Genomic DNA, 19,441 nt, shown 5'->3' on the forward strand with positions numbered 1-19,441 from the left:
CTTAACAGATGCCTGTTGAAAGGCTGAGTGATTGGTTTGAGGGTCTCTTGGTCCACATGTGAGATGGAGAACCCTCGGTAGAGGGTGATCAGGCTGTTGTAAATAGAGATGGGTTGTATAAACTGCACTGGGCTGGATGAAGATGAGAGGGAGCATTATCCCTGGAATCAACAAATGCCCCTCATCAATCCACCCATGATCCTGGTGAGCCCAGGACTTAAAAGATGGATTGCATTTGTTTTAATGTGCCAGGAATTAGGAGATGGGGGGGTTTTTAGAGAGCTGAAGATGAACAAAATTTGTAACAAAATAATTTGAAGGATCTAGTCACAATCCACCCAGAGTGCTACACTCTGGAAACCACTCCAGAAAAAAATTCAGTGGGTTACTCAAGTCGAGAATAATTAGATTTTCCTCTTGGTTCCCCAGACAGAAGGGAAAGTGCCCTCATTTTAGAAGGTAAAAAGAGAATCCTGAAAATGAACTCCTAACTCATGCCAATCAGTCAGTTTACTGATTTGTTCTTGCAGAGCTGCTCAGGTTCGGTAAACAATGTTTGCCACTATGTCACCCCCTCCTAGCGTGACTGTGCAGAGTAACGATCTCCCTTTCCAGACTTAACTGCACTGGGCAAACACAGCCTGAGGCTTTCAGGTTTGTTTTGTTTTCTCTTACATGAGCACCTCCTCTTCTCCTCGGTGTACTCTAGCGATGGGGCTGCGCTCCCCTGCCCGGCTGGTGCTACATCACTTTGCACCAGTGAGCTCCACTCAAAGCTATTTTCCATGAGCTCTTCCCAATGATGCAACAAGAGGGAGGATGGTTTGTCCGTCCTTGCTATTCCTTGTATTTTACCTCAGTGACTATCAGCATTTTGCACTATAATGTGCCTCAACAGACACGTTTCCTTCTGTTGTATCATGGGGTTAGTTGTGTTTATTTTAATATTCCTCCATTTTAAATGTATGAAAACAGAGGAAAACTTGGAGGGCTTCTAAGGGATACGGATCAGCCCTGGCACGGATCACGTCTGTCACAGCATTTCACAAGGAAATCAAACACGTTATCCATTCCCACTCGCACATCGTGAGGAGGACTTCTGACATTGTCAGGAAATGCTGAGATCAAGGAGAATCCTCAAAATACTAAAACCCAATTTTACTTATATTTGTAAATAAGGGGTGATAGTACAGGGTCTGGATAAGCAGAAACCAGAAAACACTACAAGGGGTACAAGCCCCCAAAACAAAAGAGCTTTCGGTCATAAAAGCCTCATTGGTTTCCTGCATCTTTTTTTTTTAACATGAAAATTTGCAAAACCTTATGAAAACCCTTACGAAGTCTGTCCTCAGCTCTGCTGAAAGACCTACAGCGTTTTTCTGGGTCACATCTTACCACCCGTACAAGGGAACAGCTTTTGTCACGTAATTCCTGTGGGAGTCCAGAGCCACGCAGGGGTAGGAACTAACCAGCCTCTCCCAGTGATGTACAAATAAATGGAAATAAAGTCGTGAGTGAGTGGCAACTCTTGCAAGCCCTGTAAAATCAAGGTGCGTCAATCAGCTCGCTGGGTCTGGTACAACCCTTGCTCACAGAGGTGAGAAAAAACCAGCCAGCATCTTTTTACCCTGGGAATTCCACCAGGGCAGCAGGTATCCTCACCCGCACCACCAGCAGCCTTGGCTCAGCTCTTGCTCTCAGAGAAAGAAATGATTTTTTTTTTTCCAGGTAGAAGTTTGAAACTCTGAATACTTTTTAAACCACATCTTACTCTTAGTACTCTTTGAATTATTCTGGGTTCATTTCTCCAAAGCATTAAAAAACATCCTTTATTTCCTTGATTGTAAAAAATACCTAGCACGCATCTAAAGAAAAATTGCCATTAGTTGGAGAAAATATCATCATCGCTCCTGGCAAACAGAAATCTATAAATCTAATGAATAATAACTTCAAAATTAGTTCAGTTGAGAACATTATGATGATCACAAAGGAGTGTGTCTTTCCTGCAGCACAAGGGATGGGCCACACTGATGTTCAGCGGAGCTGTGCTGGTTTACTCCACCCGTGACACCCCTCCTTCACAGTCAGAGTATTTTACTCTCAGTGTGCTCAGAACTCCAACTGGTATTAGCGGAACTCAGACATAAATCACGAGCAATAGGAACTGTCTCTGGTTTTCTCCCTCTCAAGTAAAAAAAACCCGAGACCTGCGTTATTCCCCCCAATATTTCAAAATTTAGAAACTTAAAACCCCCTGAAAATTGGCTTAAAATATTTATTAATTAAAAAAGTTAAATATTTATTTATACAAATATGATGAGAAAAATCTCATGCAGACTCTTCACATACAGTAACGTAATTCAAACCATACTGCGATGGCTTTACAAAATACCTTGGTTCGGGATCTGTGACGGAGAAGCGCTGCTGTCGCCGGTGTGCCTGAAAGCACGGTTCACGGAAACGAGAAAAGCTATTTCTGAAACTTAATGGAACATACGCCAAGATTCTCACACCCTTCACTAAGATTAACAATTAATATCTTATTACTACTACGCAGAGAACTGGACAGAGACGTATGGACACCAGGTGATGGGTTCCTGCGTACCACCGCACCTCTACACACGCCACGTGAACGCATGAAGTTTGCCAAAAGATTGCTTTGGATAATCATCCCCCTAAATGATGAAAATATCTTGAGATCGTTACGGATGGCATCTGCTTCTGCTTAATTACAAATCTGCGCTGGATTCATAATTTGTGTATATTACAAGTAATTTGCATAATTAAAACAATTAAGGGATTGACATATCATGGTAATTAGAAATGCATCAAACTCTGGATGTTGTACAAAAAAGAGCTTCAATATGAAACATTAATTTTTTGAGAACAAAATATCCTTCAGATTCCTGCAGAACAACCTTCACAAAGTCAGTACGTGTCCAACCTCCGCTTAGAGAAAGTTTCTCTCAGGGATGGCCGCTTCCTCATCGAGCTCTTGCAAGTTTAACCCCGAATGCTTCAGCTTTTGTTCGCATTTCTTGCTGCGGTCACAGCACGGACTTGCGTCTTTATTGCCAGTTTCAGGAGGTTTTATCTCATTTTCCGTAGCCTTATCCTATTTTCTTTGTCCCTTTTTTTAAGAATAAGTATGAACTGATTGAAAAAATGCTCTTGGTCCTTCTTCTTCTGAACAAGGCGAAACCGCTGATCTCTTCCATATTTCTCTGCAAATTCCTTAAACGTAGTTCTGCAGAAAAGAGAGACATTTTAAAGCCAAGACTTTGCCAGTTCCCACTCAGGCTCTTTGACCTGGATCTCACTTAACTGATCGCACAGATACTAAAATGAGGCATGTCCTGGGGAATATTTGAGAGGAACATGAGGACAAACCTGGGATGAGGGAGGTGAGACCCTGCCAGACCTGCCTGAGCTCTGCAGCCTGCAGAAGTTACGTTCCATTTTTTGATCTAGAAAAGTCTAGGTGATCGTTGACAGGACCACTTCGAACCGTTAACAGGGTACTTGCTGCGCGCAGGTTCCTGTGGCTTTACCCCGTGCCCGTATTTCAAATAATTAGCCTGTAACAGAGCAGAGATGTTCGCCTGCAAACAGACACCTTGTGACTGCCAGCAGTCCATGACACCTGAGGACATACCATGCTGCTTTGGTCTTGTCTAAAACGGGCAAAAAAATTAATTGTAACTTTGGTTGATGGACACAGCACAGCTGCAATCCACAGGCAGCTCTGCCTGAGGAGTTCATCACTGGTATTTTTGCCCAGATGCCTTTGCTCATCCCTGTACTGTCCCACAGGTCCAGGTCTGAGAGCAGCGTGGCAGCTGACACTGTAATTCACAGCCCACAAGAGTTTTTGTTTCAACTCCTGTCCCTTCTACCTTTCCAAGGTGTACATTCTTCTAGTTTAGTTTTCTTTTAGGCTGCATTCACAGCACCATGAGAAATGATGGAAAACTGGAGGTAATGAAGGAGAGGAGGAGAGCAATGAGGATGGGAAGGGCAGCGGCTCCGTGCCAGTGCCTTGCTCCTCCTGGCAATGACCTTGGTCAGTTAGCCTGGATTTGGAATACTCATTGTTGGTCAATCAGAGTTCTAAACTATGTGTAGATTTGTAACAGTCCCTTGGGGAGGGGCCTGCTTGCTTTTTATTGGAGATATTTTTGATTTATTTATGTCGTTGCATATCAAAATCAAGCCAGAGCCTAGTGCAGGCAGGTGAGTTTCTTGGATGCTGTGGCCTCACAGTCAGCTCAACAAAACCATCAATGGATAAAATGTTCTCTGTCCTGTTGGCCAGCACGACTTTGCCCTTGCAGGCTGAAAACATCATTGCTGGAACCAGCATTTAGCTGCTACTTTAGCACAGAATAGTCTCAGTTTTGTTGTTAAAAACTTCTTATAATTATCACTCCTTTGGAACCTGATGTTTCTGTGTCTAGGCAGGGAGCGCTCTACAATTACATGCACATTTTAGTAGAGAAAACCATAATTTCTTAGTTCCAACCATTTAATCAGGTTTATAATAGATATAAACTTTTACTTTCCTATCATTTAGAGATGGGAAAACACTGTCCTAAGCACTGCATTTACTATTGCGCAGTTTTGGAACCATTCCCTCAAAAGCAATGTAGAAAAATACATCATTGCATCGGACTCTTTATTTTAATTTAGTGATGTGGCACTAATGCTAACTTTGTTAAATTACATTTCTCCTCCATCAAAAACAACCCCTAAATACAGTTTTTCACTAGTTATACTTGTACACCTAATATAAGCGAGATTTAACGGTCAGGTTCTGATTTTATATAGCCAATACGTACGTGTGTCTGTTCTATAATTATAGCATATATATGCATATAAAATAAAAATGTTATGCAAAATATTGCACACTCTGAATGAGCGAGAGATGGAATGTTCCCTTTCCCAGCAATATAACAAAATCTTGTAAAATATGAGGGAAGAAATGGCAGCCCAGCGTCGTAGCAGTGAACGTACGAGCTCGCGCTAAAGAGCCCCTTCAGCGTTACGGCACTCCAGGGCTGACGAGCACCGGTGAAATGAGAAAGCTTATCTTAGCAAATCTTCACGCAGCAACACTGTACCTTGGTGATAACTTGGATTCTTCAAGGAGCTTTTTGAATTCTTCTTTGGCTAACAACAGCTTATTCTTCTTCTCTTTGTATTCTTCTCTGATCCTGGTCTTGACAAACTGTTCAAATATCTTTCCAAGAAAGGGAAACAAGATACAGCATTTATTAGCAAAGCCTTTATGATATTGATGCTTGACCAAAGGACTGTCAATCTTGGGAACTGCCAATCTTATCTGCCCTCAGTACTGGCTGACTCGCACGTGGCTGACCCTGCTTCCTTGCAGCACTGACTGTGTGTTCTCACAAAATAAGCAGCTGGAAAAAGGCATAATTTGGCCAGAAAACATCTTCACTCAAACACCAAGTGTGACATAAATCAGAATTTCCTGACTGAAGTGTCTTGCTCCCGTTTTCATGCCTATAGCACTGGTTTTGTACTTCCGTACAACCTACTGCAGTTATTTAGTCTGGATCTCACATCTTTCCCAACTCACTGGAACTCCGGGAAATGTCTAAAATGCTAAACATCAATGTTCTTTAGGTTGCCCCCAAAAAAGCCTGAAGACCTTTCAAATCAGCTGTCAAAACCCCATGAACTTACATATGATCCTCTGTAGACATATACCCAAAAGCTTTAACGTGTTTGGAAGGGTCAACAGCCTTCCTCTAACGGTATTTGGCAGCTAAATATGCAGCTGGGTGCTCAGTACAGGGAGTTTTGGGGTTTTAAAAAGGAATTAAGGAGTTCACTATGCCACAAAATTCTCCCAAATGTTTTAATTGCATTTTTAATACCAAAAATCTGGTCCTGCTGGTTTTATGCTCTCAAAAGTGTGTCATAAAAGGAGCTACTCCTCAAAATGCTGTTATCTTTCCGTATTTGCCATCCTTTCCACCGCACATTACGCACATTAAATCACGTCGGTTACTGCCTCCGCTGTTTCCTCATCAGCCATGAGGCTGCAAAGCCACATTCATGAAAGCTGAAGTAACCCAATGACAAATGGTATTTGTTTAGTATGGTGTGTGGAAAAGGGAAGAAATAGCTCTGGAAAAGGAAACATCAAAAAATGGCCGTGAAAGAAGTACTTCGAAAAACCTCAGAAACCTGTATATGTGAAACTGTGAGCAATAGGCTGAGTGTAAGAGGAGGTGGAAAAAAATGGAACAAATAAAGTAGGTGACACTGTTATTCCTTGCCTTTCTGGTATCAGCAAAGTTATTATGAAGGCAATAAATCAAAATTAACAGATAGCTCATTATTTTCATAGAGTTGCTCCTTTACCCTTCACTACTCCTTGCTTAAACGTAGGAGCATCTTCCAACTGTTAATAACCCCTTGGAAAATATTGGCAAGCAAGCAGAGCAAACCGCCGATGTTCAATAACAGATCGTTACGTTGCTTGGCCAAATTCACCTTGACACGAGTTCAAGTTCAAGAGGAAGGTCCCTCGGACACTTGCAGATCACAGTCAAAACACTTTCCAACTCTTTCAGCTGACCATAGAAAGAAGAAAACCGCAGTACAGCCAGCCATTCTCCAGCACTCCTTCAATCCTTCCTTCATTCCTCGCTTTCACTGCGATCCACATCACTTCTCACCCCCTCCACTACAAACTCGTTTGCATAATTTAAAAAGCACTCAGACACTCACTACTCAGGCCCCACCATCAGCAACGGTACAGGTAAATAAATTCAGGTTTCCATAAAACTAAATAATGACTTCTACAAATCTAAGCTGCACTTCAAGAAGTACTTTCACTAAAGCAGGCATCTCTTTTTGTCCGAGTCTTAACTTCCTTCTTAAACTGCATCTTGGAGGAAAATGGGGTCTAATTAAATGGCACTACTCATAGCAAATATCCAGAAACCTTTACTTTGAGCTTAGTAGCTAAAATCTATCAGACAGCTGGCATGTGCTCCCAGCCTCGCTGCGCTTTCTAACCGTGCTTTGCAGAAGACCACTCTCTTCCACCTTAGCTCTGAGCCTGAATCACTGTCACTCTCAAAGCCAACCACTACCCGACCGTGGGGTTCTACCTCCAGGACTGTACGTGCGCTTTGCAACCCTTTCCTTGAATATTAAATATTCAGAGGAAATGACTCCCACAGAGGAGGTCGCCCTCGGCAGTGCTTCAGGCACATTATATTATGTGTATTCGTGATGTGTTTCTATTGTATCATCTCCAAGGCTGGTAACGGGAAAGAAGTAATATATCTTGATTGACTCATCAAGGTCTAGGTTTTGTCCTTGCTGATCCCCTGAAATAAATACAAACCTCCCTGCTTAGTCTCTTGTCTAGTGGTATTTTCCACTCTAGCAGTTTCTCCTTTTCATTCCTGCATTTCCTTATTAGTTTATTTCATTCTTTTTTCTTAGAAAAGAAAATACCGGAAAGGGAGTAAATGAAAACGTGTGAAATGAAATGTGCCCAGTCCCTCAGGAAATACCTACACGGAGCTCTCTGGAGAATCACAAGACTATATGGACCCCAGTGCAATGGAATAGGAATAAGTCCATTTTTCGTCATGTTCCTTTAAAAAATGGACAATTCCATATTCAAAATTCTTCCTTCTCCAGGATGACAGAAGACTGGTCAGGAAAAGAAGTAACTACAGAATAGAAACGCTCACCTCCTCCACAATATCCCTGCATCACTCCTAAATTTTTTAGACTAACTGCAGCCCTCGGGTCTTTTTAGATCCCCTGTGGTAATTAATGCCCAAATAAACAAGGCAGCAAGAAGTCCTCCTCCCTCTGGAGCCTGCCAGAATAACTAAACCCTTTCAGCCAGACACCAGCAGAGCCACAGTGCTCAATCCATTTATGTCCAGCAAGTTTAGTTATTGCAAAATACAGCAGTAAATACAGCAAATATAGCAGTAAAAAACTCCTAGAAAATGTACTAAGTGAGAAAAATGAAGCAGTTTCTCTGCAGTGGTTGAATAATTCAGAGTGGAGACATCGCCTTACGGCCAGTTCCCTTTCTACAGCCCGGTTTCCCACACTCAGTGGGAGTTGTTCCAACAGCCCAAGTGACCATAGCTCATCCCTAAGGACAAGCTCCCTTGTCACCGCTCGCTTTTCGAAGGACACGGCACTGTCGCATAGTGCCTAAAGGACGAGTCTCACTGAAAAGCTCAAAAGAGAAATTTTAATTTTGGGCAATTTTTTTATCCTCCCGAGATTATTACTCAGTTGCCAGGGTTAAGGTGGGAGATGCGTGCGGCCCATCAGCAGACGCGCTGGGGGCAGTGCTCACCTGTTTACGTTCTTCTGAGTTTAGCAGAAGGTAGCGTGGATCAAATACTATTTTGTGTAACTCTTTCTCCCATGTAGAAAATGCCGAAACCTGTGAAGTACACAAACGCGGCTGCATTAAGGAATTTTAATAAGGATACGAAAGGAGGAAATGTTCCAAGGTGAAGCAAAAGAGTAGTTCTGAAAGCTAATGAACCCTCTAAAGGATGCCTCAGAGCGGCTGGGAGCTGAATTTTAATCTGTTTCTGGCAAGGCTCTGGTCGCCCCCACACCATTAGTATTGATTTGCTCTAGGATATCTCAGCCAGTATCTGGGAGACGCTCACTCCACATCTTTGGTAGAAGGAATCCATAGCAGAAAAGAAAATACCCGCTTTATTATCCCCTTTGTACAACAGAAGCATCAATTTCCATTTAAGCAATTATCTCAGCTTTAACTCCGCTCCTCTCCAAAACTCACAGTACAGCCCAAATGAGGCTGCCGGTGCCTGCACACACTGAAGGACTAACAGGGAACATCTTCAAAGCACCGTGTGTTTGTAGGAAACGTGCCGCTTCCCTCCACCAGCACAACGGTCACATCTCCTTCATTTCAAGGCTTCTCCCCTTCCCCCCTGAATCCAGCTCTCCGGGATGGGACCCTGGGCGTCCACCCACTCCCCGAGCATCATCCACATTCCTGCAGCCACCTCAAATGAGAATATCACACTCCTACCGAGGTCCTTCCATCTCCTCCAGAACCCCTCTATGGTGAGTGGGCTGTGAGGACCACCATGCTCCGAGCAGGCCCCTCACCTGCCCAGTCCCCTTTGCTTGGGGCTCTTACAAAATGATTCCGGGAGCGTAGGACTGAAATCCCCAGCCTGATTTCAGTACCTCACACATCACTGTTAATTAGTTTGTTACAGAAAACTCCAGAGTAACATAAAATATTCTAATCACTCCATCTAATTACGAAGAGTAAATTCACTAAAAACTTTAAGTATGTGAAGTGTCATTAAAATAGAGTGATTAGCACTCGAACAGGAAAGCTGCGATGGAGCAAAGTGTGTTTAAACAGGCTGGGTTTCCTCTTAGAGTGGTCAGAAACCGGAAAATCCAAAATCCAGGCTAACTTTCTGGATGCACAGTGATTCCAGGCTGCCTCCTCCTGCAGACATCGGCTCCTTGCAGCTTGTGTCTCACCATCCCTGCCCTGAGGTTGGGGGGTTTTCTCCCTCAGAAGGGTCAGCAGCAGAAATCCTTTTTTTCAGGATGTGTTTTATACTCTCTTGGACATCAGCTTTGTTCCCAGTGCAAAGGCCAGTTTGAACTCAAAGCTGAAAGTGGGCTAATTTACCATGTAATCATTCCTCCTTATGATTTTTTATTTTTAGTATCTATTACATTTCACAGAAGATAAAACAAAAATTTCACACCTAAAATAGATGTTGGCTACGGATAGTTATAATTTAATTCTAGCTACATGTCACGTGCTGCTCAGGATATTCATTTTGGAGCTCTGCAACTCCATGTAAAACATGAATATTCTGACTAACCTCCCAACACGTATTGTCTTCCCTGCTACGGGACATTCAACCATGGAACACGTGCACTGGGGATGGTGGGGGTGGCATCTCCTCTCAGAGAAATAATGACTCCTGTCGCCTGCTGTCTCCAGAGAGGAAAAGGAGCAGAGAGATCTGAGCCTGTTGTGGGTTTCCAGTTCCCAACTCCTGCTCTCCCAGGGGAAAAACTCACAAAAATTCAAAGCATTGAGTTGGAGCAGTATGTCTAGAAGTGATGGGACATCTGAATAGCTGATTTTATTGTTAACCCCCTCTGCAAGCCCAGCAACTATGGTAGGTTGAGATTTTGGCTTTGACTACAAGACTTAGAGGATCGCCAAGGTGATGTGCCTGGCATTTTCAGCATCTATCTTCACCAGCAAAGGAATCCCAGCTCTCCGGAGACGTGGTTCTGGTAGGCAACAATGACCACCCCTGACCGAAACACGCAAAAACCAGCAAGGAGGATGGAGTGGCAAAGGGCTGAGAGGAAGCCTGGATCGGCAACAGCAAAGACCCTTCTGCTCCTGGGCTGGGAGCCCCCTCCCCACAACATCTGCTACTGGCCTCAACATGCTCCCGGCACCCCAAACCAACCGACTAATCTCATTAAAGATACTACAAAGTGAGATTCAGTGGCTTGTCCTGCTAGAAGGGGGCTCCCTGGGTCTGTCTGAAAAACAGGCTTGAGGGAAAGCAACCACAAAACCATGCCCATTTTATTTGGGTGTTTTGATTTATTCTTTAGGATTACACTGAGGCTGCTGTTTTGAGATGGGAAGGTGGGGGTTAGGACCCCCAAACCCCTTTTTTCCCCCTCCGTATTAAGAAGGTAAAACCTTGAGAACAAAAATACAATTTGAGCCCTTTGAAAGTCTTGTTTGAGTGGCAGCATCCAGCGAAGAGAAGACTTCTCTAGACAGGCCAGCTGTAGAACGTGGATGTTTGGACGCTGTGGCTGGGACAGAGGCAGGAAGAGGTGTGGCTTTTCCCCTTCCCCTCAGGGGTTTGTGGAAACTTTAAAAGTTCCAGGAAGAGATCAGAGATTTCATTTTTGCACAGGAAAACTTGCCACAGACTGTAAGAATAGCTGCCTTGAAGCTACACCAAAAATCACATATATTTTTAAAATGTTACGATAAACGATCTCCTGTCGATATAATTTATGTAGGAAGATTCAGGACTACGCTGAAGAACTCCAGCTAGTTCAAACTCTCCATAATGCCATCGAGTAATTCCTTGAGAATAACATTACGAGAAAATGGCAGGAGATGTTAATTAAATAATTGGTTTAAATTAACACTAATGGCCTCAAGCAATTCCAAGCAATGCCAATGAGCTGGTGCCAACCAGCGGCTTCTTGGGACAGTTAAGCAACACTCAGGGAGAAAGCAAAGTAACCTGTTATCCGTATGTTCTTAAACAACAGCAAAACTAAACAATAAATTCCCCAAATTTCTTATTTTTACGAGTAATTCTGACTCTTAGGCTGGAAACACTTGAGGAATTCTATTACAGAACATCCCTAATACTTTTGAATTTTGACCTATTGCCCTGACCTAAAACATGCAAGCAGAAGTCTTCAACCAGTATTCATTTATGGCACTTCTGCTTTTTATTTTTTTTTTTTTTTTTGGGGAGCAAAAACTACAACATGTATTAATAAAGCAGGTCTGGCGTGGAGATAATTTACTGCTGAGCTTCTGAAGCTCTAATTATCTACCTTAAAAGCCTGCTGATTACTAGTGATAAATTTTATAGGCTTTACTGCCTAACAGCAGACATCTTGGATTTTTTTTCTTTAAGGAAATCACAGGAACTTCTACAGAATCCATGTCTGCAGAGTGTTGGCAGGAGGTATAAAATCTGCACACGCTGCCCCATTATACACCCATTTACATTTGCAGGGTCAGGACCTAAACCTGGTATGCTCATTAATTCCCTTCACACTCAAAATCAACAGTTCTTTGGAAGATGGGATGCTGTGAGATGAACTTTTGTGGAGGTGATTTTACTGTTTATAAATAACAGTACCCAAAATTCCTCCTATTGATGGCAAACTTCACATGGCCAGTGCATCACAGGTTTACAAGTGCTACCACGGAAAACAAACATCAGGCTGAAGCTCATTACAAAATCAGTCACTGGAAGCTGTTTTGCAACCTCTAATTCACATTCCACCGTTGCTCATGAGGCTTGTAGTGCTGACGGGCTCTATCTGCAGATTGAATTTATGCTCCATCCATTGACTCATCGTCTTGGTTAGGTCATGGGAAAACAGCTGCCATAACCTGGAGCCCTTCAGCTCCACAGCCACCAGGTCTGTGGGCGGGAACGATGCTCCAGGTGATCTGACCTGGCTGGCCACAGAGGGGACACCTTTTCATGTCCCCATTCAGCAAAAAGCCCTGAGCATCCCACACTCTTGTATCTCAGGCTCAGTGAGAACCACCAGGTCTTCCCAGGGAAATCCAAGGATGGATAGGGAGGACAAGGGAAAAACACAGGTTTTCTTAACCCTCCTGAGACTTCAGTACAACAGTAAATTTTCTAACAAACTAGGCAGATTTCTGATGGCCAGTAGAATCATAGAATAGATGGAATGGATAGGTTGGAAGGCACCTTCAAGATCATCTAGTTCCAACTCCACTGCCATGGCAGGGATACCTTCCAGTAGACCAGGTTGCTCAAAGCCCCATCCAGCCTGGCCTTGAACACTACCAGGCATGGGGCATCCACAACTTCTCTGGGCAATGAGAAGTGAATAACCACTGCTGGGGTTATTATGGTCATGAAACCTCTCTCATGCCAATAAAAAGGGCAAAGAGCTTGGCAGGAACATTTCTGAGCCTGGTGCCATCTTTCAGGTGATACCACACATCTTTCACCTTTTGCTTATCATATAATGGACACTTCTGGGGTCCATGTAGGACCCCTGGGATAGCGTGTGGCTATGGTCCCGATGCCCTGCTGAGCTCCTGGTCTGTGCCAGAGGAGCTACTGCCTCTGGGTATCTTTGGGTCTGCCTAGAGGAATTTATTTGGAACCGCACCTGCGAAGTGTTGTCAGTGCTGCACGGCCAGAAGAGAAGTCACAGCAAAGTACCACAAAGCCTACACGGTTAACAGACAGAAAAGCCCTTCTCCATAATTCTTCTTTTGACTGCTAAATTATAGTCATGAAATTATTTCTAGTTGCAGGTGATGCCCTATTTCCATAAATGGGATATGTCAAAGAAAGCGAGTGCCTTTCTTACCCCTCTCTCCAGCAGCATGTCTCGGAAGTGAGTGATGCGCTCTTCTAGGGGAGGCGTGATCTGAGGCGCTGATGTTTCCTCATTTTTCTCCTCCATTTCAGCCTTCCCTGGATCAGCAGCTTGGGAATCTTCTGTTCTTTAACAAGGCAAGATAGAAAACAGTTCAGTAATTGTCAGCTCGGGAAGCAACTTTTAACCCTCTCCAGAAAATCCTCCAGGCCATCAGGACTTCCTGGCACACACAGAGCAGCCGGGGAGCGGATGCTGACAGCTGAGAAGTGACCCAGACCTGCGGTTCGTTATTAAACCACGGGGCTCGCGGGCCCTGCCAAGGGACCTCCGACAGCTCCTTAAGTGGAAGGATGGTCTATCGGTGTGATCAAAGAGGAGCTCAGCAGCGGAATACTACGCTATATTTCAAGCTACAGAAAAGTGACAGCTTTATATAAAATTTCTCGAGGAGTGGAGACTTTAAAGGAATGACTGAAGAGACTCATCTTGTTTTATCTTTCTTTCCTCTATTTTTGTGCCTCCAAACTTGAAACTCAACACTAATCTTGATTCCCACGCAGCCCATGAGCTCACCCCTCGGGGAAGACATCTGGCAATGTATTGCACGCACAGACCTGCCACAAGGCATCAGCGAGGAACCTGCCCTTTGTCAGTGCCAGGAGGTCTGTATCTACCCCGACAGCCTTCTTCCAAGATTGCACCTGATTAGAATAAATCCGTGTTTCTGAGAAATTACTACTCAGTCCCTTTGCTTACAAGACCCCCTGGATAAAGGCACGAGTGTAGCACTGCTGGGCTCATTTCGGGAAGGGACAGTTCACTGCAACCTCCCACCATAAAGCGGCAGCAGCGTTAAGAGTGACGCTCTCCTCCGGTGCAATCCTGTGTGACCAGTGTCATTACTGGAGCTGAACTGCTTCACACCAGATAAATATCTAATAATTTCATCAGAGACCATTAATGCCACTCTCTCAGGGTGCTGGAAGCCAACACCTACCTCCCCACTGTCTGGAGGGCTGAAGGTTTGCCCCCACAGGTAGTCAGCATCTGCAGGGGGAGGTCAATAAGATGGGAACCTCAAAGGTAGGTAGGAGCCTGCTCCAGGAGAGTGTTGGGGTTTGAGATGGAGACACAAAGCTCCTGACTTCAGAGGCCAGCTCAGACCTCAGAATCGGGCTTCTGCTCCAGGTCCATCCTGCTGTTCCTTAATGCTTTGAGCAATGGATGAGTTCAGCACAAATTACAGCTCTTTCTGGAAAGATCAGGAGCCTTAAAATGACCACAAGGTTCGAGTGAGGGTAATGAAAGGAAGGCGATTTGATTTTAAGCCTCTCACTGATGTCATTTCCACCACTACGGAATAATACTTAGACTGAAATTTCAAGAGGAAAACACATTTATATTTCCAGGCAAATGAATTAGATCAGTATGTAATGTGAGCTCTAGCGTATTATCTTCCTTCTACACATAATCACATTACACTTACATTTATCCTAAAATGATGCTGCATTACTGGTGATCTGAGAGATATCAGATTGGTGCTCCTCACAGAATGACAATGACTTTTATATCGTAATAGCAAATTTTAGTCTGTGACATGAGCCATGAAAAGTCTAACCCAATTTCTAACACAAACAAAGAGCTTTTTCAGGCAGAAGCTGAAAGAAATACAGTGTGCTACTCCACCAGCCAAGCGCAGAGGAGCCCCTCTTCCCTTCAGCCTCCTTGCGCCGTGGAAAACCACGCTGAAATCATACAGACTTTCTTTTCACGACAACAAAGACAATAAAGGGTATCATTTTCTTTAGCAAATAATACAATAATCTGCACAACAAAGCATGTGACTTCCTACTCAGACGGACACGTACGGACAAGCCTACTAGCACCATCTTGGAAGCAAATCTCAAACTGGAGAGGGCAGTGACATGGCTGTGTAGAACCGAAGTACCAGTGGACACAAACTGATGGTCCATATTCGGGTCTAACAATTGTGACAATGTCCTTTTGAGTGTAAAAAAAATTACGAGACTCAAATACTCAAAGTCAGCCTTTCAAGAATGAGTAAGTCATGGAACTCCAGTGAAGATGAGACAATATTCCTTACCCTCAAGCAGGCAGTGGAAGAGGCACTGCCTGACCTTCTGCCCCACGGCACGGCAGGACCAAGCCTATTTTGATACAGTAATCCTTGAATAAGTGCATTTTTCTGATTTACCAACAAGCTTCTGGAATTTCAGAATTTCATTTACATACATTAATGGAAAATCGTCTTTGCCTTTTCCCCACCAGTCTCTGAAGGGAATCACCTTAAAAGCACATGGAAAATACCTGCTTCTATACACAGGTCATAATACCGGCCATTATTGTCAGACCCACTGATGTCAATAAAAGTATTCTGAAATATTTTATACTAAATATAAGCTTTTATACCATTTATGAATACTAAATATTATGTAAACAGTAAAAGTGCATGTTTAGTGTATATACACTATAAATAGACTGTTTTATACCAAGCATTAAATGCTTAAATATTCCAGGTATTCCAACTGAAGGGTATCTGATTCTTCCTCCGTAATAATACAAATCCACAGCAAGTCTTAATGAGGTCAGAAGAACCACCCAGTGTAGTAAAATAAGAATGGCAGCGTACAAGAGAACAGAATTTTCAATATATTCACTTGGAAAATCAGGAATTTGTTGCGCTTACTCATCACAACACCCTCAAAAATATCACACACTATCTGTGCAGATTTCTTTGACAGATTTATTTATTTTTAATGGTTCAAACCAGTATCTGAATCACAGCCAGCCCCCACAAGCAGCTAACGCTATATGCAGTCACTGGCCAAAGGTTAAATAGAACGCAGCGTCTTTCAGGTACTGCTTCAACTGAACAGTTCACTTCACTTTCCGGCTGTTTTGGCCAAGGGGGAGGGAGTTGCTTATTTGGCACATGGTTTTGTTGCCTGTTACTTCATGAGAATTTGACGCTCACATGGTAATAAAGGTCAAATAACAGCACAGTAACAGAAATACCGCTGGTTATCTCCGAGCTCGTAGCCTGGAAACCCCGACACCAGTGAAACACCATCTATCTGCTTCACTTCAATGAAGACAAAGCTTTTATCCAGTGCCTCTGAAATAACTACATATCCTTACCGTCTGTTTTTAACCGTTTCAAAGAACATAAGAGTTACTCAGACAGAAACGGATGCTGTTCAAGGGAAACAGGTATTTTAGAAAATCGTGGAGTTTGATGAAGACAGACATTAGCTTCCCGACATTACATATAGATAAGTAAACTTCAGAACTTACTTATTTCTCTTAGTTTTGATGCTAAGATCATCATTTTCGTCCCCTGGACAAGAACTAACACATTTATCTGCTAAAAAGAAATAAATAGTTATTAGATTTGAACTCAATAAAAGCAAACACAAATTCCTCAGATTAACCTTTTAGTTCTTGTCTTTGGCCGCTGCTCAGGTATTTACTATATTTCACTCTCCACAGAGTGTTTTAAAAATGACACATATTTCATCAGCTCCTCGGAAACACCTTCATCCAAATGAGAGGGCAATAAACCTGACCATTTTCACTCTGAAAAATTGCTCGTTGTTCCTGCTGTGAACAAAATTGTTCATGGTTCATTTGTGACACGATTTTATTTAAATCTTGTTATTGTTTCCCCTGATACTTCCTCCTCCCTTCCCTTAAAAATGCAACTGCAAAGACATTTCTGCACAATTATTTCAGTCTTGGCAGCCTGAAGGATTCAATAGTGTAAATCGCACCAGAACGTCCCTCCTTAGCCCATTTCTCCTTCTTATATAAGCAAATACAATGCTGCTTTTCCAGAAATTCAACCACCAGTGTAGCAAAGCTCTGGAGACACCAACAGCCTCCACGCTCCTGATATTGCAGAGTAACTCCAAGACAATGTTACACTCCGGGTTTGGCCTCGACACTCATCTCTGAAGGGCTCTGAAGCTGCGTTGTCAGTCATAAAAATCATCAAGCCCATGGAAGAGATACTGATTTCTGGAATCTACATTTCTTTTCCACGTGTACAAACCGCAGTTTTCATCGACATTCAAAGGGATGAACTACCAGAAGTCATGTCCATCCAGTGCTTGGTTTGTATCAGGGGCTATTCAATAGTTGAATTAGTTGAGAAATATAAAAATCAAACTGTACGTGGATAGCTGGGGGATATCAGAGACACCAGATCTCAGCCTTTTTCTATGAGACTGGTAACGAAGACACATCTTGCTATTCAGGAAACTATGAAAGACTAAATTAACAATAAATACAAAATTGAACTTAGGTTATGGAGATAAAAGGTGTAAATCACTTGAGGTGGTGAGATCTGACCTCACTGAAATGAGATGAAACTCAAGGACATCTGCTAGAAAATGGGTCCAATCTTTGTATCGTTGAAATTTGGTCATTTATTTCAAGGTTCAATTTAAGAATCTTGTTCTTAGCTCATTTTGCTTCCCTATTTTAGGGTAATTACCTGTTTATTAGTATGCACTCAGCAAACGTTACCTTTCATTTATATTATGGGCTTGAACACAGCATACACTAAATCACAGCAAAAGGAACAATAAACACCAAACAGCGGCTGGAACATTGCGGTGTGCAAAGACCAGGAACAGAGACCAGGTGAGGAGGAAAGACAAAGCTGGTGGAAATAGATGCTTTACTAACTAAAACTTAAGAATAAAGAGAAATAATGACATACCAAACTAAGGGGCATTCGATCTCAATGTTCCTGACAATATATGAGCATTATGAATGCAGAAATTAATTTAATGATGTTTAAAAAACCCCCATAAATTCACTGGATCTGTTACCTCTTCTCAATAAATTCTTCTTTGGGATACCCCATTAAAATAAATAAATGGGAAAAACAACCGGCACACCCAAAAGGTGGGGTGTGATCCAACAGAGATAACAGAAAGCTGCTAATCAGAAGCGGAATGACTTGCAGAGGCAGCAGTTGTCTTAACTTTAATGAGTTCTGAAGGTGATAATATAAAATGACAGAGTACGTGATGGTGTTTGGCAAGAGAGCTGGGGTTAACGGTGACTGGGCAAGCACAATCCTGTCCCTACCAACCCTCACCACTGCTAAAAGGAAAAGGAGAAGCCGTGCCCGTGGGGTTGTCACACCCACAGCCAGCCTCCCCAGGGCCGGCTGAAGGACGTGCGCTGTGCTACGCTCAGACACTACGAACTCTGACGGGATGTTCTCTTTGCAAAGTGAGGGATGTGATGTCTGGCCCATGCAGTGAGACTTTCCTGCGTGACATTTCCACGGACCAAACTCATTGGTGATGACAAACGATGATGTGAAGTTCTCCAGCTAATCGAAGGAGAACTCGATTTTGCAGTCATCTTACAAGAAGATCTTTCACAGCTTTCTGAAAAGGATACGTAAATTTTGAATTTTGCTGTGAAAAATATGTGAACTGGGCATTTGTAAAACTGAATCTTTAGTTACCGTATATAGAACAATAGGATCACAGAGCACCAGGTTGGAAGGGACCTCAAGGACCTGGTCCAGGTTTCCTTGGCAAAAGCATCTAGACAATCTGACCCAGCCCCCTGACCAGGTGAACCTTAAAACTTCAGCTTTCAGATAAAAGAACTCTGACACAATACACCCTGATTTCAGCGTTTACGTCCATCCACTGGCTCCTGACACACCTTGGCTTCTCCCAGAGAGCAATGACAGCCTCCTGGAGGGACGGACACCAAACCCTCCTCACTTTGCCTGCACGAGTGACTGCTACGGGTATACTGTCGTGGATAAATGGGACAAGATTACAGTCGGCATCTTCACTTAGAATTTCAATGCAGTGGAAAGCTCAGTAAGACATGACAAATGGTGTCTGTGCTCTCACTCAGGAACCTACTGAATCACATCGCAACCGCTGGACCTGCGGTGAGATTAGCAACTGACTTTGAAAGGGAAGAGAGGCAGCCAAGCACAAAATAAAATAATTGATTTAAAGCTTGGAGGAAGAATATTACTTGACAGTAATCTCCCCATGAAATCGTGCAGCGGAGCACTGCCCCAGTCTGACGGTCTGTCAAGCTCAGTGCTGATTAATTAAATCATGCAGCTAATCCCAGCCATGTCGTGAATTCCAGTTGATTATCCAGAGCAAAGAGGAAACACCAGCATTTACCACGTGAGTTAAAGCATCCTCAATCCAACCCCCCCACACACCACAACACCACCGACCAC

At 43.2% G+C, this 19,441-nt stretch overlaps 1 protein-coding gene across 1 annotated transcript in view; it reads right to left on the minus strand.

The window, feature by feature from the left end:
* Positions 1 to 3,090: 3,090 nt before the first annotated feature.
* Positions 3,091 to 19,441, minus strand: part of LOC104493988 (transcription elongation regulator 1-like protein) — a gene marked incomplete at its 5' end in the record, with an annotated part of 31,290 nt that continues 14,939 nt past the window's right edge. Inside the window, 5 exons of the mRNA XM_010136762.1 lie at positions 3,091 to 3,247; positions 5,121 to 5,239; positions 8,372 to 8,461; positions 13,174 to 13,309; positions 16,501 to 16,570. Coding sequence (XP_010135064.1) covers positions 3,091 to 3,247; positions 5,121 to 5,239; positions 8,372 to 8,461; positions 13,174 to 13,309; positions 16,501 to 16,570 — 572 coding nt within the window. The remainder of the gene's footprint in view (positions 3,248 to 5,120; positions 5,240 to 8,371; positions 8,462 to 13,173; positions 13,310 to 16,500; positions 16,571 to 19,441) is intronic.

Source organism: Buceros rhinoceros, unplaced genomic scaffold (assembly GCF_000710305.1).
Source record: "Buceros rhinoceros silvestris isolate BGI_N320 unplaced genomic scaffold, ASM71030v1 scaffold12335, whole genome shotgun sequence".
NCBI classification, from domain to species: Eukaryota; Metazoa; Chordata; class Aves; order Bucerotiformes; family Bucerotidae; genus Buceros; species Buceros rhinoceros.